Below are 26,501 nucleotides of genomic sequence, written 5' to 3'. Positions count from 1 at the left end.
AAGTGTCAAGCGAAGTAGCAAAATAAGGGGATATTCTCGAAATGCAAAATCTGCAATAAAATTGTGCTGTGTTAACTTTTTCACTTCCAATTTGTTTTGTACACATGGCCTGCACTAGTCCTCGCCGCTGCATTTTAATCGTGTGAGCTGTGTTCTCCCTTTTCATCCGCACTTGAACTGTTTTTGCATTAAGGCAAGAAGCAAAGCACGTGACATGAAATGTGTCGCCTGCCATCATATAAGAGGGTTAGGGGCACATAGGAATACCAATCAAGGAGCCAACTCAACATCGTAAGCAAGAGCGTAAGTGTACCAAATTTTACCATTGTTAGTTGTCTTAGAGTATATATTGCAATATAATTTCCTTTATAAACTTAGACTTCATATTAGGAACTGACTGCTAAACATAAATTAATACAACTGCTTTTGGGCGAGACCAAGAAGACATTTATTTTAAAATAGCCATGAATTTAATTCTAGCTTTATGTTACTCATTTTAGGTGTCCCTTGAAGTTAAAATCTAACATTATTATTATTATTATTATTATTATTATTATTATTATTATTATTATTATTATTATCCTATTGATCTGCAAAATTTACAAATAATTCGTGCACTTGTGTTGTGAAGGGTTGTAGTTAAACATAAAAATAATGAACAGAACAGAATGTGTATGACGAAACAAATGTTTGCAGTTTATTAAAAGATGGCAAATAAAATAAATAAAATATCTGTAACAGGGTGTAGAGAACATTATGAAAAGAGGATGTTAATCTTATGTAGTATTACATTGATGTAAATGTGATGACAACATATTTTTCTCTCCAGAAAACATTTGCAATCAAATAGAATATGATGAACAGTGTATGTTACGAATACCCGGCCCCGGAACAATTTTTCCCTTGAAATTATTCAAAGCTGCTTTACATGGAGCTTTACCTGAAAGACTAGATTTGCATAATATATACGTCACTGTGTACGTTAACAGAAAACCATAATTTCAAGTCACACAGAGATTGTGTGCACTCGATGTGGGTCTCTGGCATCTCGTCAGCCCACGCGAGTTGTGTGGAAATAAAGGGAAAAGTTGAGACTGTGTCGGGTGGAGTTCCCGGATACCTCAGTTGGTAAGAGCGCTGGTACGTTCAACCAGAGGTTCCGGGATCGATACCCGGCCCCGGAACAATTTTTCCCTTAAAATTATTCATATCTGCTTTACAGGGACCCTTACCTGAAAGACTAGATTTGCATAGTGTATGTTATGTTATGTTTTAATTGCTAATATGAAATCTTCTGCAGTAGAAAACAAATGTGCTGGCCTGGTAGAAATCGAGAAACTATACAGTTCGACGTCGGCGATTTACTTTAATCCCGATTTGATCTTTTGTTAGTAATCCCGAAGTATTATTTAATCCGGTTGTCATGCAACATTTCTATTATGTTCATTCTCATTATTCTTTTATAAACAAGTATCACTAAGCTTGTTTTGTTGCGCTTTTTGAATTCTGACTGACTGGTGCTGCAGCCTGGACATGCACTGATATCTAAACTTCATGGTGTCCCCTTCTCAGGACGCCCTTCCCCTCTGTACCCCTCTTCAAGACCGCTTTTTCTTTTTCTTCTTTTTATGTCGTAGACTATTTACCCTCTATCTTCCAGACTATTTACCCTCTATCTTCCAGACCATCATTGTATCTCCTCGTTGGTCTCCCTCAGGTCCTGCCTTCCGGTTTGTTGTGGCGTACCACTACTATAGATAATCTTCCAAGATTTATTCGTGAAACATTTTTCTTCCATTCTATTCCTCTTATCAGCACCAAACATCCGATATGCTATAATTATCTTACATTGTTTTCTTATTTCCTCTGTTGCATTATGTAATACGGTCTTCCTCATTACTGTCCTCAGCATTCTCATTTCTAACTGTTGAACTTCTCTTATGATGTTCAGTCCTCTTTCCTCGTGCATAAGTTAAAATATGTCTGACTACGGTTTCATATCTTATACACTTTGTTTTATGTACGGCGGTCGAAACGTTCTCTCTTCTAGATGGAATTTGCTGTTGTGCACTTATTGTAAATATCAGCTGTACCGTATTTGAATACTTAAAGCGAGTTTACTCCGGCGACTTTCTGGGTACGTGAAGCGCGAGTGGCCGAGCTGTTAAAATGGCTGCACACGTGTCTTCCGTACGTTCCCTTCCGGGCAGGACTCGGGACGACATCCGTTGTCGGCGAAATCAGAATCCGCACGTTGAAGTATTACGACACAACTGAATTCGTTCCATGATCGCCGAAAAGTTTATATCAAATAATAATTAGGAGAAGTAAACGGACCGGCACACAATGGCAGTACATAGAGAAGAACAGTCATGATTCACATCCCACCTAGTAGCAACAGTGGTAAAAAACGACATTTATATGCCTATCGTTCTGTATTTTATGGTCAAATACGGCTTATAATAAATTCAGTAACAAGACTGCTTGGAGCGCACAGAAATATCCCTGGCTTCTTCTTCCAAATGTGGCAACAGAGGAAGTTAATTGACGACATCCTTCTTGCAGCTCTGAGGGGATCCATATTTCTACTCCGAAATCATCTGTATGGCCAACAGTGATCTTGAAATAACTATATAATTAGTAATTATTTATTCAATCATTTCTTGCCATTGTTGTGTGACTCGATTATGACTTGACAGTCTATTACTTTTAAGCTCTCAATAGGCTGTATCATTAATACAAACCCATTGTCGTTCCGAAAATAAATAGCAAGAATACTGTATTAAAAATTTCTAGACTGTCTAGGTATATTTTATAACTAAGCCAGAAATAGTATGTTTGTCGTTTTGTTGAAAGTTTGTTTATTTATTTTATTTTCATAACACGATTTTATCATTTATTTGTTAATACTCTTGTCCCTATTATAAAAATTCGTAACGTAAGAGTTTTGATGGTACGTACCTGAAATTCAAAATAACATGTCAGGTGCCACAGTAATTGAAATGTTTTAATAATAATAGTAGTAGTAATAATAATAATAATAATAATAATAATAATAATAATAATAATAATAATAATAATAATAAACTTAAAACCGGATATTTTATAATAAAATTGATGTAAAATTCGAACACCGCGGACAAGATTGAAAGATGAAGTGAAACGGGATTTGGAAATAAGAGGAAAGTCATGGATGGAAGTAATGAACGAGATCAGCTTTGGAAGAATCGAGAAAAGTGGAGGCTGATCTCACACTCGATGATCATGATCGGGGACACGAGAACGGATGATGATAATGAGGATGATTAAATGATTTGTTTAGATGTGCCTTTTGAATAATAGCCAAGACATTAAATTATAATAGGCTATATTGCAACAGAACGCTCAAAACAATGTAAGTTTCCTTCCTCCTAACCTAATGTCAAATTCCTAGAGATCTCACGGTTTTCAACACAGCCAGTCTTGTAGAATGCGTAAAATATATGTAACTTTATTTTATAACGCTACATTATGGAAAACATTTTACAATAATATTCTCTACTAGCCGTACCCGTGCGCTCCGCTGCACCCGTTAGAAATAAATATAAAGCAATTACATAATTAAAATAGGACATTTGATCCAGGGAACATTCGTGTTTGATAGAAGGATAAATTGTTTAATATGTTACTTAATTTAAATTGTATTTAAAATATTAATATGCGAACATTTTGATCCAGAGACCACTAATTTGGCGCAATGACAATTCCTTTAACAAGTTTCTTAATTGTTATTACCAATTATTTTTGGAAAAGCGAAAATTAACAGAAAAATTTTGGCTACAGATTTATTATTATGTTTATATTATATTATATTATGAAAAAATGTGTTAATAACGGATGTACTCGAATTAGAAAGTTTTTAATTTGTTGTGGGAGCTCTTGAATCTCAGGAGGAACAACTTTTACAACAGCGCAACATAATCTGCTTGGCTCATTACCCAATTTTTTGCATTGCATTTATTGCATATGTATTTTATGTATTTTAACACGATTCAATTGAGCATAGTTAAAATTTGAATTATAAAATAATGAATTGCTAAGCTAACGTACTATTACTGCATACTAAATCAATACACTCTCGTTGTTCGTTAATTCTCTGAGATAAAACTGAATATGTTCATAAACATTATTATAAGAAATACAGGAAATGAATATACAGAATAACCTATCAAGTTTTCTGTGCATAAGAAGCTATTTTAATCTTACCTGTCCTCGATTCACTCACAAGTTACTGTAATAACATTATAGCATTATGTCCATCCAGAGAAACTACACTTTCCAATGATGAAAAATTAATTAATTATACAAATCGGTTAATTTAGCTTCTGATATTACTTCATACAAGCACAGAAACATTGTCAGTAGGCTATGTTTTATAGCTTTCGATTGTTGTGTCCAAGGCCCCTCATAGACGAAGTCATTTGTTTTTTATTTCAATACAGATGGCAGTTATTTTAATTTTAAAACTCATTTATCTCATTAAATATCAGTCCTATCAAAATTTTTCAGAGAATAAAACTTATCAGAAATCATTTTTAAAGAAACTTTTGTTATGTAACATATTTCACAAAAATCAATAATAAGCGAGATATTTCGATTTATTTAATTCAGGCCCTCTTATAACCCCCCTTTTAAATAATGTATTTTGAATGCCATGTAGCCTAAAATCTAAGTTACAACGAACTTAATTTATATTCCAATTTTCATCGAAATCGGTTCAGCCATTATCGCGTGAAAAGGTAACAAACATACAGACAGACAGACATACAAACAAAAATTTCAAAAAAGCGATTTTCGGTTTCAGGGTGGTTAATTATATATGTTAGGACCAATTATTTTTGGAAAATCGAAAATTACCAGAAAAATTTTGGCTACAGATTTATTATTAGTATAGATTAGTGAAAAAAAATTCTACGAATCTGATGCACGTCGTGCAGCGCCTTCTAAGCGCGATGCATTTCGAGACTTCCTGGTCGTTGGTCACGTCACAGGACGGCATGTGACGTGGTCGGAAGGCAAATCTCTTCCATTTCCCCCGCCGGGACTCGGAGCATGGGTCGCTTGTCTGGGAAATGCGTCCACATCTAGTGCGCCATATTTGTTATCGTTCTTCCATACGTCGTTAAGTTTTACACATTGAGCTTTATCAGCCCTCATTTACATGTGATATCTTCAATTCTTACATTAAAATTACTTATTTGCCATTTTCAACACATACGAGTACATTCGGTTGTTTTATGTTCAAAAATCATTCAAGATCATTTTATCAACATTTAGCCCATCTGAGTGTTAATTGTGGGCCTTGAGGGGGGACTGTGAAGCAGCAGGTTTATCGTCCGCTGTTTCGTAGCAAAGTACAACGCATGGATACTTAGTACCGCCAGGGGCTGCTTTATGGGTAGTACCATGGCACTGCCTAAATTAATTGTAATTGTATCTTATTTTCAACTGTACATTCAGAGCGCTATAAGTTCGCGAATTTTATAAAACTACGGGTTTTCCATGGAGTGATTCGAATACCACGCCGTGTCAGGGGTAACATTTCCGCTCGCGCTCTCATGCTGTATTTTGTCATTCGAGCCAACTTACTCTGCATGGACTTGCACAGAAGTGTAACTCATTCGCTGGAGCTTCTCGGGGGTGCAAAGAGCATGAGAAAAGATCTTATCCATGCCCACTGTTGCCAGATTGGGCGAAAAGTCGCGGATTGGGCTACTCCGAAGCCATGTTTGCGACTTATTTTTACTTCAGGCGATTTGCGAATTTTTGGATTACTAGAAATTTTGGCGAGAGAAATTTGGTCGGATGAAAACTTCTTGCCATTTTTTTTTAAATATTACATTTTTCTTTCGTTTTTCTTTGAGTTTATATTTGTCATGACAAGAGTTTTCGATCTCTAAACCAATAACTTCTTCTAGTATCTTATACTCCAGGCTTATACGATAACATAAATCCACGTGAATCACCACCTATGTTAAGCCACATTATTACGCCTCCACGTGTATTCGAAGGGGCTTCCCCATCCCCACTGCGTCACTTATCTCAGAAAGCTCCAGTGCACAGGCTACAGAAGAAGCAATGCAAATTGCAACTTACGTTCAATTAATGAAAATTTTATAGTTGATCAGATGTCGGTATGAGTGTCATTTACAGCAGTAGTGATTAGCATGTCTGACCTTGAAACGAGAGGATCCGGGTTCAAATCCTTGTTGGGACAAGTTTAAGTGGTTGAGATTTTTAAGGGGTTTTCTCTCAACGCAATAAGAGATGCTAGATAACCATTGCAGTTGATAAAGCGTCTGAAAATAAACCAATTAAAACTTATTTATTAGGTATCTTTTATTGTGTGTGACTCCGTCTAGAAGATCGTAGGAAAATCCACTGTCTTTCCCTTCTCTTTCACATATTGCATTTCTCCACTCCTGTCTATCTTGCGTCTCGTTTTCAAAATTTATCCACCCATCATAACCTAGACACACGATCACAACACTCCTCAATATTATCCATTCCCTCCCACCGAACATCCTCATATTCATCTTCTTTCACTGTGGCTGTTCCTCGACTTTGGAATTCTCTACCGAGTAATGTCAGGGACTGTCAAACATCAAACCAATTTAAAAATAGGCTAACGAGATATTTTTCTAACAATTCTTGTTAACAATAATAGCTGTTTCAGGTTTCTCAATGTTTAATGGTTATATATATCACAGATAAATATCTAAATTATCTCATTGCTATTATTATTATTATTACTATTATTATTATTATTATTATTATTATTATTATTATTATTATTATTATAACTATTTCTTACCAATGTTTATTATTGTCACACTAACATTAGTTATCCAATTTTCATTATTTACTTTCATGTTGTTTTATGATCTAGATATTAATGTAATAACTATGTAAGCAAATGTATTCAATTAGAATTAGAGTCTGGCTGGGCGGAAGAGAAGGCCTACTGGCCATAGCTCTGCCAGATTAAATAAATAAATTATTATTAATTATTAATTATTATTTTACAAGACTATAAACAGTGAGTTCATTATGTCCTCTTACACACTGCGTATTGTAGTATTTCGCACTGCGATTTTATTAGCATTTGGTTTGATTGCAATGGGAGAAGTACAGGAAGAGCTGCCGAGTGGAACTAGCAGCATAAAAAGTGGACTTGAAAACAACATGTAGATTCATCAAAATACAAACAAAATTCAGCATCTATCATCTTTCAATCTAAACTTAAAGATGCATTGTCAGTTACTAAATCATTAACAAAATTTGAAGTTCAGTTGACGGTTTGTGACGCGTCATACCGCGATAAAAATTTTGAATCATTTAAGCTAACGTTTTGATTTAAATTGTTCAAGTATAGGAATGTAAATTTCCAATTTCATAGAACAAAGTGCAATGTACGGTAATAATTAAGACAGTCATAGCCACTAATATCCTAAAGGAGCAAATATGAGATATGAAAGACGTACCAATTTCTTGAATTATTATTAACGAATGTACAGATGTATTATACAGGGTTAGTTAAGTCCCGCACCACCTAAATAACTTTTTGAAGCAACCCCACTAATTAACTAACTAACACTAATAATCCCTAATTGAGGCGTGTAGTTTCGAAATCAGATACATCACTAAAACATAATTTTTCAATATGAAGGAAAAATGTTTGCAAAGAACCAAGGATTTGCAACCAATACTATTCTAGTGGCGGCTGGTGAAGTTTGGGTCTAGGTGTTGCATTTTCTGTGATGAGAGGTGTAGAATTAGTTACCTTTATCAGTACATGGTCATGATCATTTTAATCCAATGCTGGTACTTAAATGATTAATATCAGTAATGTCCGTTCTTGTCCACGACTGTTCCCCATCAAACAAAATACACGGAAAACAAAACAGTACGTTTTTCTCTTCACAACTACAAAGCCAGTCATGATTATTGTAAATTTCCTTTCTAAAAATTCTCTTGAACTGTCTTTTCCCCGTAGTAACTGTCTGGACAATATTTAGATCAGGCAATGGTCTACCAAGTTCTTTAATTTTTTTTATTTTTCTTCGTCAGAAAGTACAGAGAAGTTCTTGTTTTGTAAACTATTTATATACATCACAAACTTGAAGAAAACATCACTGCACTATAAAAATTGTGATAACTGCCACAATTCACATAAAACTCATTAAACTCTAGAAAAGTTCCTGTTTTTTAAACAACTTACAAAATGCATAACGTTATATGCCTACGTACCTATGTCACAAACTTGACGGAAATATCACATCCAATAAAAAAAATTGTATTATACAACACAATTCACATAAAACTACTTAAATTCCAACAAAAACTAAATATTTAAGAGGATTAAATGAATTTCACACGATTATAAAATGACTGGACCACGTGCTCACCTAGCTACACGTTGGTCAGGAAACAGGAAGTGAGAAACCACGTGAGAAACGAAGACTCGGAAAAAATCTGAAAATTTCGTCTCAAGTCACGAGTCATCCAGCGACTGTGTCCGTTCGGAATGCCCACTTCTGCAATCTACGGGCACATACAAGAACCATTTGCTTCCGGTTGTTGCAAGAGCTTTGCCGCGACCAGCTGTGTTAACTGCTGGGATAGGGAACTCTGAGCTGAGCCTATCTTCAATACCAGCCGCTACCGAATCTGGCTGTTGTTTGAGTCGCACAACGACCACTTCTGAAGTATTCACAATTTGATGGATTTTATAAAAGCTGATTATTTTATACTCGAATTCTTGAATGATATATAAATAAAAATACGTATATATTTCAATTCGACGAGAAGGAAACTTAAAATCTGTTTAGTTATTTAATATAAACAAAATTTTAATGTGCGGGAAAAACTTGGTCGTTGTGCAACGCTGCAACATGATCAGCAGCCCCCACTATTCTTTCATAATACTAATCATGTGATGTATCTGGCTTCGGAGCATAACAGTGCTACAGCAGTTGTAGAATCGTATGAAGAATGAAGTCTAACATTAACTAGCATAACAGTGCTACAGCAGTTGTAGAATCGTATGAAGAATGAAGTATAACATTAACTAGTATAACAGTGCTACAGCAGTTGTAGAATCGTATGGAGAATGAAGTATAACATTAACTAGCATAACAGTGCTACAGCAGTTATAGAATCGTATGGAGAATGAAGTATAACATTAACTAGTATAACAGTGCTACAGCAGTTGTAGAATCGTATGAAGAATGAAGTATAACATTAACTAGTATAACAGTGCTACAGCAGTTGTAGAATCGTATGGAGAATGAAGTATAACATTAACTAGCATAACAGTGCTACAGCAGTTGTAGAATCGTATGAAGATGAAGTATAACATTAACTAGCATAACAGTGCTACAGCAGTTGTAGAATCGTATGGAGAATGAAGTATAACATTAACTAGCATAACAGTGCTACAGCAGTTGTAGAATCGTATGGAGAATGAAGTATGACATTAACTAGCATAACAGTGCTACAGCAGTTGTAGAATCGTATGAAGATGAAGTATAACATTAACTAGCATAACAGTGCTACAGCAGTTGTAGAATCGTATGAAGATGAAGTATAACATTAACTAGCATAACAGTGCTACAGCAGTTGTAGAATCGTATGAAGATGAAATATAACATTAACTAGCATAATAGTGCTACAGCAGTTGTAGAATCGTATGAAGATGAAGTATAACATTAACTAGCATAACAGTGCTACAGCAGTTGTAGAATCGTATGGAGAATGAAGTATAACATTAACTAGCATAACAGTGCTACAGCAGTTATAGAATCGTATGGAGAATGAAGTATAACATTAACTAGCATAACAGTGCTACAGCAGTTGTAGAATCGTATGAAGAATGAAGTATAGCATTAACTAGCATAACAGTGCTACAGCAGTTGTAGAATCGTATGGAGAATGAAGTATAGCATTAACTAGCATAACAGTGCTACAGCAGTTGTAGAATCGTATGAAGAATGAAGTATAACATTAACTAGCATAACAGTGCTACAGCAGTTGTAGAATCGTATGGAGAATGAAGTATAACATTAACTAGGATAACAGTGCTACAGCAGTTGTAGAATCGTATGGAGAATGAAGTATAACATTAACTAATTTTCGAAAAACGAAGTGATGTATCTGATTTCGCAACTACACGCCTCAATTACTATGATGGTACTGCAATTGCTCATTTAACTGCAAGTTGAAGTTCGCTATCAATCGAGGCTTGAAACAGAAATGACGCATGCGCCAACTGCATCAACTTTTTCTCTAAGTGTCGTCCCACACTGTCCTCTATCATCACAGCAGGAATTACTGGTCCATACGTCTTGTAAGTGGGTGAAAATTCTCTTCAAGTATGCAGTATGTATTCTATGGAACGAGAAGAATTACGAGCTTAGCACTGTCGTGTCTGTCTGTTCTATTTAAATTTGCTCATCTTTATTACACATGACGTTTAAAATAATTAAACAATAACTACATGATTCTTACACCTATCATACCAGTAATTAAATAATTTTGCATTTATAGTGCATTTTTATCTTAACCATTAAATTTTTCATCCAACTTATGCCGAGAAGTGTTTATTTCCGCAACCTTTGATAGTATTGATGGCACTGCATTTGTTATTATAATGTGTTTAATGTGTCCTTACACAATAACTCTTTCCAGTAGGCCTATATGTTATTGTTTATGCCTCAATAAAGAAAGTAAGAACGGGATTCTCAAATCTGACATGTGATCTCTTTCTCAGTAAACAGACTTAAACGTGATGTTTTTTTCCTTCCAGTATCTGTTACCCTTCATTTCTATCTCATTATAACAGTAAGTCTTCTTTCAGTCTTCTCTAGCTCTCTTACTCAGAAGTATAACACGGTGCTTGTTTTCTTAAAGTTGCTTATAAATTAATAGAGTGCGTTTGTAACAGCGCTAAATAGACCTAATAAGTGAAACAAGTGCTGAATCAAGAAGCGCTCAACACAGAAATCGAAGCGTAAAACAAGTGTAGCTAAAAAAAACGAAATATAGGCCTAAAAGAAAGCAGCTCAATGTATTCAGTTCTTTGATCATAACAGTCCACATTCAACAAAACGATATTTACACTGATTGGTTAATTCATTATTACCCTAATAATTAGGAATTATTTTCTTGCCATATATTCAAAGTGAATATAATCTTGGCTTTAAGTCATCTCTTAGACACTTGCATTTTCTGTGACAAAGTTGAGTGCAAAATTCAAAATATCGATAAAATCTGCAACAAATGTTAAAACTTAAAGCAATTAAAATGTTACATGACAAAATAGTAACTGGTTAAATGGCTGGGTTTATTAGCTATACTTGAATCTGAGGCTTCGGACGAAAATGGGTTCAAATCCTGCTTTGTAAGATCAACTGGTGGGACTTTCCCAATTGTAAAGTAAAACAACTGATGGCTCACCTCGACGACGGAATACCTCGCGGTTTATAGAGCGTCATTTAATAAGCAATTATATAACAATACTGAACATGACAATGGCTAGTATTATGTCTTCCCTTCCTCAACAGGACTGCCCAACAATGAATATTCTGCTGTCCACATTGTTGCTGTCTCTTGTTGCTGGGACGGCGCTAGCTTACATGTGTGACGTTGGCAACGTGCTGGTGCAGGAAGTGGATGCAAATGACGTGAGTGAAGGCGTTTGAAGTAATGTTGATGTACTTTGAGTCATGCAGTAGTAGCCCTGATAAGCGTTGTCTGTGCAGTTCCTGCAGGGGCCGTGGCGTCCCGTGCTGCTGAGGCCCAGCTACTTCCCGGACAGGTACCCCTGCTGGCACTACGAAAGCACGCTGACCGGCGAGGACGAAGCCGACATAAAAACCAGCGTTGAAGACACCAAGTGAGATCAAAGACAAACACTCGCACTCGATCAGCATACTCAAACACGCAACACAATAACGCTCACATAACCTAACACTCAGAAACTCAACACATGCAAACACGCGTGTATTCCTAATAGAGTAAGACTGCTGTTTTCCGAAACAAAAACCAGTGGCGTAGCATGAAATTTTGAGCAGGGGAAGCTAACTCAAGTTGTCTTTCATGCGATATGAGATAACGTATTACAAAAATATAAATAGTAGTCAATGTCAAGTCAGCAGTCGAAGATTAGTTGGAACCTCGTAACAACAATAAGGCATGACCTCAAATGATACGTAGTAAAATATGATTTCACGGTTTACACATATCTCTAACAGATAGACACGTATACGTATAACATTAGCTCACTCCCTGTCATAGAGGAATCACAATATTAACGGTCAATAGATACAGTACGTAGTATGCGTCTGTCTTTCGGTTGTGTCCTTCATTGACAGCAAGGGAGTCGGTCATTTGTTGTTTAGATCACACTTTTGTTCGTAAGTCAGTCTTGATAATAGAATTGTCCTAAAAAAATTCAAGTAAATTGGTGTGAGGAAGTGTTATTTCACTCATTATTTATTATATCAGCCACAATGCACACTAACACTTCAACTGAACACAACTGACGAAAAGGGATAACTCGGAAACTACTTATTTTCAATGTCAAAGCTAGCTTCTTGCTAGCCTTGCGACCAGGGTAGTTTAGTTAAAGGGATGGAAAATCTGCTGGGTGGGTTACACAGAAGAATGAGTGTGAAACCAGTCTGCTTGGAAGCTGGTGTATGCCAGTGCAGGCTTCTTGTTTACTGCTGCATCACAAATCATCCTGAGCTGCCGCATCACAATATTTAACGCGTAAATATAAATTCTATTAAAATTAATAAATGAGTAGCTTAATATCAAAGGCGGACATCTGACCTTCAGATGAGATTTAGATAATGTGGATTCTTATACATTTTTTTCATGCTTTTTTCACTTATGGTGAAACTATATACAAATTCTAACACTGCATTTATAAAAATGAATTGTTTTAAAATACTACAAAGAACACTGTGAAACAAAAAAGTGCCTCTAGATCAAAACTATGGAGACGACAGATGTCCGTCTTAGATATTAAACTACTCAAATTATTTTGTCCATAAACTGCAGGTTTATTATGAAATTATTATTAACTGGGGAAGCTGAGCTTTTTAGCTTACATTGACGCTACGCCACTGACAAAAACACACCCGTATAACACTCGCATATAAACACACAGAGACTCACGTGTATTCGCAACATTCGTTAATATTTCTATAGGCCTAGCTGCCACTGAACCGGCCTTTCAGATATTATAGAAGACAATAGAGATGTTTCCAGAAAACACTTGACAAACCAAAGGCATCCATTACACCAACATTCTGGGATTCCCACTCGCAAATGAAATCTTCAAAGTTCCCCTCGAACCAGTAGCTCCAGTGAACTACAGAGGCCAAACTATGTATCATCTTATTCCACCATGCTTATTCTTTCGAATGCAGTGAATGTTTAGTCGTGTCTACTGTTAGCCTGCATTTGTAAATTAACGTTCTACTTTGGTTTCAGTCATCACTTTAGCTGCCAGTATCTACTTAATTTCTGCTTTTTTTTCCCTAATTTTTTCAACTTCGTCGGTTTTTCTTCCAATAAAATATCAACTGACACAAGCTGTAGACCTAATCCGCTGCCAGAATATAGAAAACTTCCTTGTCTTTTATTGTAACCAGTGCCAGTTTAGCCAATGTCAGGAGTTTTTCCTCTTTTCACTGCAAAGATATCGAGCTGCGTAGTTCTCGTATTCAGGTAAGGACTTGCCCAGCTGTTTAATAATTTATTGTATGTTGTATGTGTATGTATTTATTCACACTGGAATGGGTATATACCCGGTGGCAGTGGTAACTAATTACACTCAATAATGACAATAATAAACTTAAAATTAAAAATACAATTAATAATAATACTAATAATTAATACTAACAATAATTTATAATAATAATAATAATAATAATAATAATAATAATAATAATAATGATAATAATAATAATAATAATAATAACAGGGAATGTCCTAAATTAAATGAAACGATCACTTAAAATAACATTAAATCACTTAAAATAACATTAGCTAGTTGGTAGTATATGAAATGTAGGAAATCTCTAAAGAGTTATTTTGTAAATAGAGATGTAAATCTTCTCCAAGTGGTTAGTACCAAATATATTTTAGCAATTTCACTGAAATAAAGGACTACGGTGAATTTACACATTTCCTGACAAAATGGTATCGTAAATTGTATATAATTCTATGTCTAATACTCATAGATAAGCAGAAGTCAACACACACAATAATACATTTCCATCTTCGTAGCTCTCACCCACACATTCACATATGCACAAGAATTAAGAAACGCACAAAAGTGCGTGTGTCCTCAGACGTACGTACATACATACATACATACACACACATACACACATATATACATACACACATACATACATACACACATACACATATATATACATACACATACATACATACATTCATACATACATACATACATACATACATACATACATACATACATACATACATACATACATACATACATACATACATACATACATACATACATACATACATCTTATATATAAAAGTCAATGTGGCTATGTATGTATGTATGTACTCTATATACAAATCTACACGCTTTGACCGATATTTGCCAAAGTTTGCACATTTAATCATCATAACCAGGAGAAGAACATAGGCTACATTGAAATCGGACAAATTGACGTTAAATTAATTTAAAAAATAAAAACTAAAATTATATGCGATCAAACATTCCTGTATAATATTAAATGCAATCTTCTACACTCAATTGTTTTTTATTATTGTTTGTTGTATTCAACATCGACTTTCACGAGGCCGTGGAAGAAAGAACACGAAAGCATTGTTGATACATCATGAAGGCCAAATTTTAGACAGTTCATGCAATTAGTATCTTTCCGCAGTCCAGGACCGTAGTATGAGTTTCTCGATGCAGTTGTAGATAGTGAGCAGACTGTCTTTTATCCAACTGAATTCTTGAATTCTTTGAAACCTTTGAGATGTCTCTCTTGCTAGAATATATCTTTGCCGGGTACGAGCGTGTCCCTGTGCGTGCGTATGTGCCGAATCCAATGCGGTGCTTTAGGCGCCAACGGTTCGGATATACGCAAAAAGTAGCACTAACATCATATCTGGAAAGTGCGGCGGTGCTGACCATGGGGAATCCCCATGTGCCGGTGCCGAGCACTGTGTGAATTGTTCTGGGGACCACATTTCTAGCTCGAAAATTTGCCCAAAGTATATGCTGGAGAAGACGATTCATAAGCTTCTAGTTCGGGAAAATATTACGTTCTTCGAGGTGATTAAGCGTATTTTAGATAAAGAGGAGAAGGCAATGGAAAAGTCCTATACGCATGTACTACACAAAGCAACAGAAGGAATTGATGCTTCCACACAAACGCCACCTCTTACTAATATACCTGGGAAGCGAATTGAAATCGCAACCCAGACGTATGTGGACGCTGCCACTCAGACTGCTGAGTCAGACGACTCTTGTGGACTTGACATCAGGCCTTACGTCCCTAAGAAAATCGCTGCTCTGACAGCACAGAAGGATTCTAGGCCTGGACGAGTGGAGTTGCCTGCTAGGAACCTGGATACTTAGCGGATCTTAGTGTAGTCAGCCGGTGTGGGTTTGGAAATGCGCCTAGCTTCAGGGCCAGCGGAAACTTCATAGAGCCCTCCCGAAATTCGATTCTATGAAACCCAGTTCAATGGTGAATTTAAGTAAAGTCTTGAAGACACGAATAGAAATGTATTCTACGTGTGAAGACCAGACCACAAGGAAGAATACAGGCCGTAAGATCTCTAGATCAGGACCTTCAGGCTAAAAATCTAAAGGTTGATGATGATGATGATGATGATGATGATGATGATGATGATGATGATGATGATGATGATGATATTGGCAACAGTGTAGCCTACTCACCCAGCTGCCTCTGAGAAATGAATTCCTCTAAGAGACAAAAGGAAGCCTCGATGACAGTTGCCATCTAGTGTGAACAACTTTAATACGCTTTGAATAGGAATGTCGTTTGTTGCTTGTTTCAGGACTGGGGACTTATTCAATATGACGGGAAAAGCCTACATCGAAAACGGGAACGTCTTCAACATCACTTTCAAAGGAAACAGTGAGTGTGACATTACATAAAAATCATGTTTGTGGACTTCAGGCGAAACTGCTTGTAAAAATATAACAGTAAATCAAACCATTTTCCTCCTTACGTAATATAAGGAGATGAAACTATCAACCGGGAAATAAAATTTCTTAAAAATAAATAATAAATTCACAAGAACAAATGCAGCAACATTTTAATCGTCCAAATTACAAGATAACCTGTGTACGCCTGGAAACAGGTTTCCCTTAGCACGTGTGACGGCCCGCTTAGCGTCAGGGTTCGGCAACCAGACGTACTTTATCAGCTTAGCTTGTCCACCATCCTTTAATGCACATTTCACATGTTTTTTTTTTTTTTATTTTAGACACACGCTATATTTCGTCTCTACCGAAAGACTTGAACCCTACACATCTGCTTCATTCACTTTATGAGCGACTGACGTCATTACTTTGAACAACTTAAATCCGATGTCTTGGGTACACTTGGCTGTAAAACTTTTGTTAATTAATGCATGGGCGATTGTTCTACTCAATAGCCTATATCATCGAATTGTTCTACAGTTGGGACGCGATTTATGCAACTTCGTTTTGTTTTCCTTAAATGAGCTGGCATCTCTCACTTGTACCAGTCAGTCAGTCAGTCAGTCAGTCAGTCAGCCGCTGGTTATGTTTATATTGTGACTTTGCTTAGAAATATAGCAGCGAGACACTTTTTATACGACTTCTTTATAGTATAGCTAGACCTATATGAATCTTGAATTGCAGAACTCCTACATATCCATTTGAGTACATTTTCAGGAGGCACAAAAAACTGATTATCTTTGTACGCGTTTGGTATTTTGAAGTGACTCTTTTCTACTGAAGCATTGCAGTAAGTTCCTATGTTTAACATGCATGAACTTTAGTAAATCCGTGGCGCTACAGCCCTTTGAAGGGCCAAGACCGACCTGCCAGCTGCTGGCCTCACGTCCACATGCCGAAGCAGAGATGACGATCATCCCACCAGAAGGGAGGTATCGTGTGATTAGCACGAGCTGGTTTGCGAAACCGGATTTTCGCTACCTATCGTAGCTCCCCAAGTGCATCACGAAGCTGGGTGGGCACCGGTCCCATACACTGGCCGAAATTTCGTGAGAAAATTTCTTCCCCCATGAGTACTCGAACCAGCGCTCATTCCGTAACGCGAGTCCTAGGCAGGATGCCTTAGACCGCGACGCCACGGCGCAGGACATATATATGATATTTGCTGGAAAAAGTCTGAAATGCCAGGTCATGTGGAGTGTCTGCAATTCGCGACTAGTAACAATTATTTTATTTCTTTAAAACAATTTTAGGTGACGAAGACGGAGCAGCTTATCTTATAAACAACTTTAGGTGCATGTTTGAGCTAAGAAAATGATAAAGTACAGAAACATATAAAAATCCAAAATTCTGTAAATAGCATACTTAATTTTTTTTAATTTTCTTTTTTCTCATATAAAAAAAGAAAGGCAAACTGAATTTTTGTTTTAGTTTCTAAAAAAATTGCACATGGCCTGGATTTGTGGTTTTCCTGCAATTCATTGTAACTTATTTCCGCCGTGAAATATACACTGTATTTGCTAATGGTCTTACTAATAAAAACTCTATATACAGACGTTTAATTGTCTTATACAATGAATAGCTCGTTTATAAGTCGTGCGTAAATTCCTTACTAATAATCACTACATACGTCATGTATAACAGTATAACTGTTACACAGCTACGTCATAGTTTCGTCATTATTTCGTTACGAAAGGTAATAGAATATCTGAGGTTCTCTATTGCATCCGGTAGAGCGCTCTAGTGTGGCGTGTTAAATATCGATAGTACAACTGGCTCTAATCGATTACCACACTACATTTTGGTCAAAGAGTACAAGCTACAGCAATATTAAGGCCGGTTCAGACGGTGCGTGTTTCTGTGATGGATTCCAAGGTGGCTCCGCGGATGGGTCGCCTGCATGGTTACTCGCCGGAAGTAATCCGCTCTGGTGGGTCCCTGGATGGCTAGCTTGCTGGATTTCGAGGGTAGGTTTCATGCTATTTTTCGTGATGGTTTGCAGGCTGGAAACCAAAGATGATCATATAATATCACCTCTGAAACCATGTCGCCATGTTCGTTGTTTTCCAACTAAACCTGGTTTTTTTATATTCTTTAATTTCTAAGAAACAGCAATTAAATATCGGACTTTAGCTGTTTTGCACTTATGGCTTAATTACTTTATTACGACATTTACTACTGTTAATGTAGGGCTTCAGTTGTTTTCCACTCACGGTTTAGTTTCTTTTTGACCATGAGTGTTGGCAACAGATGAAGCAGCAGATGATTTTACAATTTGAACTGTGAAAAGAGCCAGCACCGTGTGAACAACTACAGTCACCGTAGCCAACACGGGAGCCAGCAAGTGACCACGCAGGGCGGCCATCAGCGTAGCCACCGTCTGAACCAGGCTTTAATTCTAATAATTCTATGACCTTTGGTTTGTTGTTATGTGGTTACAAGGTAACCATCATCATAAAATGACAGTCGATACGAACAGCTGTTAGAGGGGCGGCCATTTTTTCGCCATATACAACGCTTAAACAAGGGGTTTCGTGTATATAACTACTGCAAAGCAATTCCCATTGTATAGTTACAGACTATTTATACGTCCATAGCTTATTCACGGTTTATTAGTAACGTTTTCTGTCTCAACTCTGCATAAGTCTCGTATAAATAGTATACACGGTTTATTAGCAAGATGGTAAATGTTTTGTGTGTATCCAAATTTATGTAACATATTACAAACGAAGCGTGACATTTTACTTTGTCTTTATACTGAGCATGAAAATAAATAACTGAGGTTTTCTAAATAATAATTTAACGGTCTTACTAATAAAATCTCTATATACACACGTTTAACTGTCTTATACTTATACAATGAGTAGCTCGTTTATACGTCGTGTGTAAATTCCTTACTAATAATCACTACATACGTCGTGTATAACAGTACAACTATTACACAGCTACGTCATTGTTTCGTCATTACTTCGTTACGAAAAGTAATAGAATATCTGAGGTTCTCTATTGCATCCGGTAGAGCGCTCTAGTGTTGCATGTTAAGTATCGATAGTACAACTGGCTCTAATCGATTACCACACTACATTTTGGTCAGAGAGTACAAGCTACAGCAATATTATTCTAATAATTCTATGATCTTTGGTTTGTTCTTCTTTGGTTACAAGGCATCCATCATCATAAAATGACAGTCGATACGAACAGCTGTTAGAGGGGCGGCCATTTTTTCTCTATATACAACGCTTAAACAAGGGGTTTCGTGTATATAACTACTGCAAAGCAATTCCCATTGTATAGTTACAGCCTGTTTATACGTCCATAGCTTATTCACGGTTTATTAGTAACGTTTTCTGTCTCAACTCTGCATAAGTCTCGTATAAAAACTATACACGGTTTATTAGTAAGACTGTAAGAAAATAAAGTGTAAACAGTAACATGGTAAGTGAACTGAATTGGTATGCAACACTCAAAACTTATGAGAAATGTATCAACTTCGTAATATGTAATAAACTCCACGCAGCAAACCTTTCAAGTGCGTTCTGTGACGTACAAATATGTTCTCGGTAACTACACTACAGCAATACTGAGTGGCGGATTATTTGTCTACGAAAGTGAGCGGGGCACGGCATCCACTGGCCGCGGAGCGTGTGTTCCCAGCCGGCAGCAACTACATTTTGTGGTCAAACTCGTGGCGCTGTCCAACAGAATAATACATATTTTTGTTTTAAAACTTTATTTAGCCATGTCGTGTTAGAAGGTGCTGGAACTATTTAACTTCATTTTCCACGCATTTCTGTCATAGGAACATGGCCACATATATGGAACTAAACTGGGTACGAAAACAAACTGAGATTACGGTCATGCACTTTATTCAAAATCTGCTTAAAATGTTGCTGAGTATGGAAGACACGATTGAAAGTTCTCGCACTATACCTTAAAGTGCCTAGTCCACACCTGTGGAGTAACGGTTAGCGCGTCTGGCCGCGAAACCAGGTGGCCCGGGTTTGATTCCCGGTCGGGGCAAGTTACCTGGTTGAGGTCTTTACTGGGGTTTTCCCTCAACCCAATGTGAGCAAATGCTGGGTAACTTTCGGTGCTGGACCCCGGATTCATTTCACCGGCATTATCACCTTCATCTCATTCAGACGCTAAATAACCGAAGATGTTGATAAAGCGTCGTAAAATAACCTACTAAAAAAATAAAAAAGTGCCTTCGTAGCCTCTCGTGTAGAAGTGGCGAGGAAGACGCGGAAGAGACACTTAGGGGAATTTTCCAGCTGGTGTAAAAAAAAATGTCTTTGGCAGCACGTTGTCCGTTTCGTTTATCCGGAACACTTCCCGCTTCAAGAACTGCTTACTGTATATTAACCAAGTTAAGACCCGGGATTCGAGTGGGTTCAGTAGGCTATGAATCAAAATATTCACTCATTGAAGAATAGAATAGTTCGGCGTATTATTTTCCACTGCAACTTTTTTTCTCAGTAGAGAGTATACACTGACCAATAAATACGAAGGCTTGCTGTCCTGCTACAGTAGCACGAAGTTAACGTTCCGCCCTGCTCGCGTTTCGCCTGCCTAATCATCACATTTTTCTCCAAGGAATAATTAATTTGTACTGCTGACGAATTCAATCTCGAACATCCCACGAATTTAACGCTGAGTACCTTTGGACAGAAACGGAGATTTTTACCGACTCTTACCTATCCAACCATTTAGATACACGCAGCTATTCATATAGAGCGACCGCCGACACGAGTCCAAATCTCGTTAATGTTGTGAGAGTTTTTGTTACGCGTCTCCACTATTAAACATTTAACAACATGTTTGTTAAACATAACATGTTGAATATAACATGTATATGGACATTTCAAGTCTCAATTGACTTAACATGTTAACTGAGTATGTTGAATTTAACACTTTTAACATGTTGGTGTGTTTTCCAGCAGAAATGGAAAACATTCAAGTCAATTCATTTCCTCGTGCAGCGTCGGTACAATTCGGCAAAGATCGTACAGTTTCCATAGCAACAACTATAAATTCCGATTTTGTGGTGCGTATCTTGATCATTTTTATACCATCATTGGTCCTTGGTGTTGGCTGAAAGTTCGAAGTAATGGAGTGGACGAAAGAAAATACATTAGAATAAAATTAATGCACTGATGGAAAGTCTTGTTTGTGGGATGTGTCTGCAAAAGAATACAGAGACAAAACAAAGAAGGCCGACTGTTTTAGAGAACTGGAATTATTATTTAACTGTTCTCGAGAATACAATAGAGAGTTTTCGCACTCTCGTCGTACGCTAAACGTTAACGCTATGTTGACTTCAGTCATGGTCGTATTTGGTGATGTATGTTAACGTTCGTAAAACTTCGGAAAGAGTAATTATACGATATTACCCACTCCTTTAACATCTATCATGTCGTAGGTCCTAGGATAATCAATCGTGCTGTAATTTTTTAAATTGAGATGTAATGGCTGCTCTTAAATTGTGTATTTCTTTGATGTAACAGGAAGTATTTTTGCAGCACTATATTAAAATCGAGTTCTGACATTCTCAGCAAGTTTTTGAATCCAAATCGATACTATATTCAACTTTAAGCTCGTTTAGAATGTATCCTGCATAGTGTCTTTTACTAAGATATTGCCGCATCCACATTCTCATTTTCTTCCTTTTCAAAGCCTTGTAACAAGCAATAGAGACAATTACAAAAGTCAGATCATCATTTGAGTCCATTGTGCAAGTTTACAAATAAAACACTATCTATATTAAAATCTCATAGACTGTTTATGGTGGACTACGCAAAGAAAGTCAAGTTTAACATGTTTAACAGTGTGGACAAAGTGTTAAATGAAATTAGCATTAACATGTTCAGTCAACATGTTGGGATGTTAACGGTAAACAATTTAACATTTAACATGTTGTTAAATGTTTAATAGTGGAGACGCGCCTTAGATAACAATGGACCCCCACAGCTTCCTGCTTGTCTAAAGTGGAACGAGAGGTGCTGCGTAGTGTGGCAACTTATTCCATCATGCTGCAGTGCACAGGGATGCGATGTCTTGTCCCTTAAGCACCTGCATAAATATATCTTCCTCTATACGTCCACGAATAAATCTTTTTATTGATCATTCGCCATTCTATAAACCCATCCACATAGCTATTTCTTCGTCTATTTCAGCTCTCCATACTTCCTCCCATTCGTCCACCCACCCACCTACCCATCTTCCTACCCATACATTAATCTCCCCAGCCTCTCAATAATCCGTCTGTTATCAACATCCATCATTCCAGAGACCATGCCGCGCCCTGAAACTTCTTTGTCGGTAAGTTTACACATAAAGGTGAATCACGAACAGTCAAGGATCCGCCATTAATTCAAATTACATCTGAAATGCATCCTTTCGTCTTTTAATGTTTCAATCTATAACTTAATTCATGCATCCTTATACTTCTGAATCCAGCCATCTATCAGTGCATTACTCTGTCAAGTATTTGTGCAGCATTCACACTGTTCAAGAAATCACAGTGTGCACTTCTGACATTGTTTTGGTCTGCCCGCAGGCAAATTCTCTGATCGATACCAAGTGTTGGCGTGGAATGCCACGTTGCAGTACCAGATAGCGGGGGCTTGTCCGGATTCCGTGAACAACGAACGTAAGTAACGGCATCGAATGGGGCCGATTTTTAAATCTCTTTTTAGGGAGAAGAAGACAAAATGTTTTGACAAAACATTTTTTACATGAAATAAGAATTCCGTTCAATCAACTTGACTGGGGCAGGCTGCTCCTCGGGGGATCCATGTTTCAATTAAGATATTACTGTGCACCAGCCTACACTACACTCACTCAGTTATATTTCCATATTAATTTTTCTTAAAGACATTTTTAATGTTTTCTCTAAAGTATGACTGTATTTACTTTTTAAATTATTTCTTAGTTCTTTCTACTGGTTCAAATGCAGATTATTAAACATGTTTATAAATAAATGATTTTTTATTTATCTTGTACACGCAATATTTTAATTTCAGTAACAAATAAGGTTCCCACATGTTGCAATAACTAACATTTTCTTAGCCTATTGGTTTAGTAAGTACTGTTTTTAAATTGTAGGATTTGAACATTCATTAATACATTGGCTAGGGAAAGGAACCTAATGTGTTTGGAGAGACACATAATTCCTAAGGGTAACCTTGATTCCAGTATTCATCAGTGGGTTGAATTCTACACGTGGATCCTAAAACGCCATTCTCGACTTGAGTCTATATTACACGAATCGAATATTGAACACTATGTTTAAATCATCTTGAATCTTTCGTACACTACTTTTAACACATGAATATAAATAATTGATTAAATGGCGATCTTACTCGTGTTAATTGTGTAAGCATATGTGGCTTACAGCTGTTTCGGTGTTTAAATTAAGTATCTATCGCGTGGTTACAGATTGGGTTTGGTGTGGTTAAGTTTGGATGTTTGTGAGGCTCACAAAATTTTCATCGAAGGAAGAGACCGCAACTATCCTTTATCAGTTGAAAAGGAATCTTGGAAAGGAGACTGAAGGAGACAGAACAGTTTGGAAGAAAGTATCTACGGCAAAATAGGGGATCGGTAGCATGTCTTGATCTCATGAGGAATAGAGAATACTAACAAAAAACTGGAATGTTCCTCTTCAAGCTTAGAAGATCTCCTTTACTTTACTCTCTAGCATAAGTGGTGTATAAACAGACAGAAAATTTAGATGCACACGGCAGAGTTGTAAAGTAGGGCTTTGTTGCATAAAGCAATTCAAAAGTCACTGTGAAGGATTATAAAATATATGACAATATATTGGGGTAAAAAAGAAGAAAACATCACTGTGCTGGAAATACAAACACAAAACATTTGGAATACGTACGTCGTTCTCATGTTTAACAAACACCATTATTGCTTATTTTTGCGATACGTAGAATAGCAGTTTGAAGACAATATCTTGGAATATTTCAGAATTTTTTTAGAGATAGCATCTTCCTCGGTTCAAAACGCGTTCTTTAGGTAAACCCAAAATAAAAAATCGACCAGATTCAGATCTGCAGATCGCGGAGACCGTACTCCTCGAAAATCCCTACTGATGACGATCTTGAAAGATCCGTGTAATTATTTTACAGCGGTGTAGATGTGGTGCAGTGTGCCATTGCTCATGAAGATCAAAATATTTTCTGCTTATCGTTTTCTTTGAGTGCGAATATTAGTTTTAGTTTAAATTAGTAGGTTAGATACTAAGATGTTTTCTTAGAATTCTCCAAACTGCGCTGTTAGGTAGCCTATACATTGTAAGATATCTGGATAGTCAACACTTCGACTCCCATAATAATTACCGCTATAGAGTATTTGATTACTTGTCTGATGCTCCTCTGTAGCTGTTGGTTATCTTTAGTCTTTTTACCGGTACGTGCATAGAACCAGCTTCCTTACACCTGATTGAATACTTGCAGTTATGAATGGAACTTGGGCCTTCTCTGGAATATTAAGTTTTCTATTTTTCCTCAGATTTTAAGAAATACTCATAATACTTTAATAGGAAGATTTTACCAGCTGCATCCTAATATTTAGTAATTGAAACTTCCAACTTCTCGTAGCAGTGCTATAGACCTACCAGTAACCATTAATATTTATTCAATAAAATGGCAACTATGGAAACGCAGAAAAACTGTAACAAACAGAAAACCCCATTGTTTGCACTAGTGAGTGACTTGTTATATATCACATAGAAATATTACAATATTTAAAACACTTTATCGTTTGAAGACACTTTTGAATGAAGTTGCACTTCATTTTGTAGGTTTAATATCTTCCATCTGAAGCACAATTAACAAAATACTCGAAAACTAAAGAGCATTCTCTCTCTGTGAGATAATCGATACCAGTACATTACAATTTGCATTACAATGCATGAATATGTATAACACATTTTATTAAGAGAAAAACTAAAATCAAGGATGTCTTGAAATTATGTAAACATGCATTTCCGTTATTGTATTCTAACAGCTTCATATTTTTCTTTGCTTAATTTGTAATTAATCGTTTACATTTTTAATGTACTTTAGTTCCAAATCTATCAATTATATTTCAGATTTCCTCTATACTTTAGCATCTATAGTCTAATAATTTCTTAATTTTTATGATTTTAATGTGGCAACGGTCCTTAGTTCGTGTTCGCTTTTAGCTTATGGTATTGTTTGTGTTTTTGTTTTTGGAAGAATTTTAGATAAGGGCGCAAATAGTCATAGTAGCTGACGCGCCCTTTTAAAACTTCACTAACTAATTTTAGCATCTAATCAGTCGCTATATATTATCTTTTGCAGTACGGGTATATTTTCTTTTCCAATCAGTCAATCACATTTTTTATTTTGTATACTTTAGGACCTATAGTCACGACGCTGTTATTCCCGGCATGGCTCCTCCTCTTTGCTTACGCCTTAGGAAGTGAATGCTCTATAAAGTCTAGGTAGGTAGTATCGTTCGCCATTTTTGTTCTTTCGTTGCCGAGCTACCAGACGAGGAATCTATTTGCCACACCGTTAAACATTATCATGTCGTAGCTCCTATGATAATAAGTCAAACGCACTGTAATTCAGCAAATAATTGAGCGGCAAATAACGTCCTTGTGTGCTTTCTGCGAACGCCAACGAAAGAGCCAAAGTATTTGTCGAGCCTTAGGAAATACATAACGTCTTCATCAGCGAATCACAAGACGCACACGTTTAAATGTAGTCGGCCTGCAACGTGATTGGCTGCCGGAAATTAGAGCGACGGGACTGTAGTATCTAAACAGATTAGAGGATTGGCTTTATAATGCACGGGGAGTTAATACAAAATTCTGCAGTTGCAACCCCAGCTTTCGTATTATCATTGACGACTTCCTATAAGTTATCGCGTCGAAAACAGCTTAAAAGCTGTTATGTTGAAAGAATCACTATTTCTATATCCCATCCAAGTTTGTATTCAAAGAGGGGTGGCAGTTACCTTGTACGCTCTTCACAGGACGATATAGATATAGGCCTATGCTTCCAGAGAAAGTAGTTCCCAAATTGATCGTAATATTTGTGCCATATAACGATACAAATGTTGCAATGAAGCGTACATGAATGTTTTTAATTTAGCCTATTTATTTATAAGTTTTGAATAATTTTATAATCTACTGCAAATAATCTGAGTAGGCCTAAATGAACGTTAGGTTTTGGATGAGGTT

General features: G+C 36.6%; 1 protein-coding gene across 1 annotated transcript in view; it reads left to right on the top strand.

Moving 5' to 3' along the window:
* The first annotated feature begins 200 nt into the window (after window positions 1-200).
* The window catches only part of LOC138693339 (uncharacterized), a 28,239-nt gene continuing 1,938 nt past the window's right edge, over window positions 201-26,501 (top strand). Inside the window, exons 1-5 of the mRNA XM_069817250.1 lie at window positions 201-303; window positions 11,604-11,723; window positions 11,802-11,935; window positions 16,129-16,208; window positions 22,836-22,928. Coding sequence (XP_069673351.1) covers window positions 11,616-11,723; window positions 11,802-11,935; window positions 16,129-16,208; window positions 22,836-22,928 — 415 coding nt within the window. The 5' untranslated portion in view covers window positions 201-303; window positions 11,604-11,615. The remainder of the gene's footprint in view (window positions 304-11,603; window positions 11,724-11,801; window positions 11,936-16,128; window positions 16,209-22,835; window positions 22,929-26,501) is intronic.

Source organism: Periplaneta americana, chromosome 17 (assembly GCF_040183065.1).
Source record: "Periplaneta americana isolate PAMFEO1 chromosome 17, P.americana_PAMFEO1_priV1, whole genome shotgun sequence".
Lineage (NCBI taxonomy): Eukaryota > Metazoa > Arthropoda > Insecta > Blattodea > Blattidae > Periplaneta > Periplaneta americana.
The sequence above is the reverse complement of the archived record's forward strand: the minus strand, read 5'-3'. Positions and strand labels throughout refer to the sequence as shown.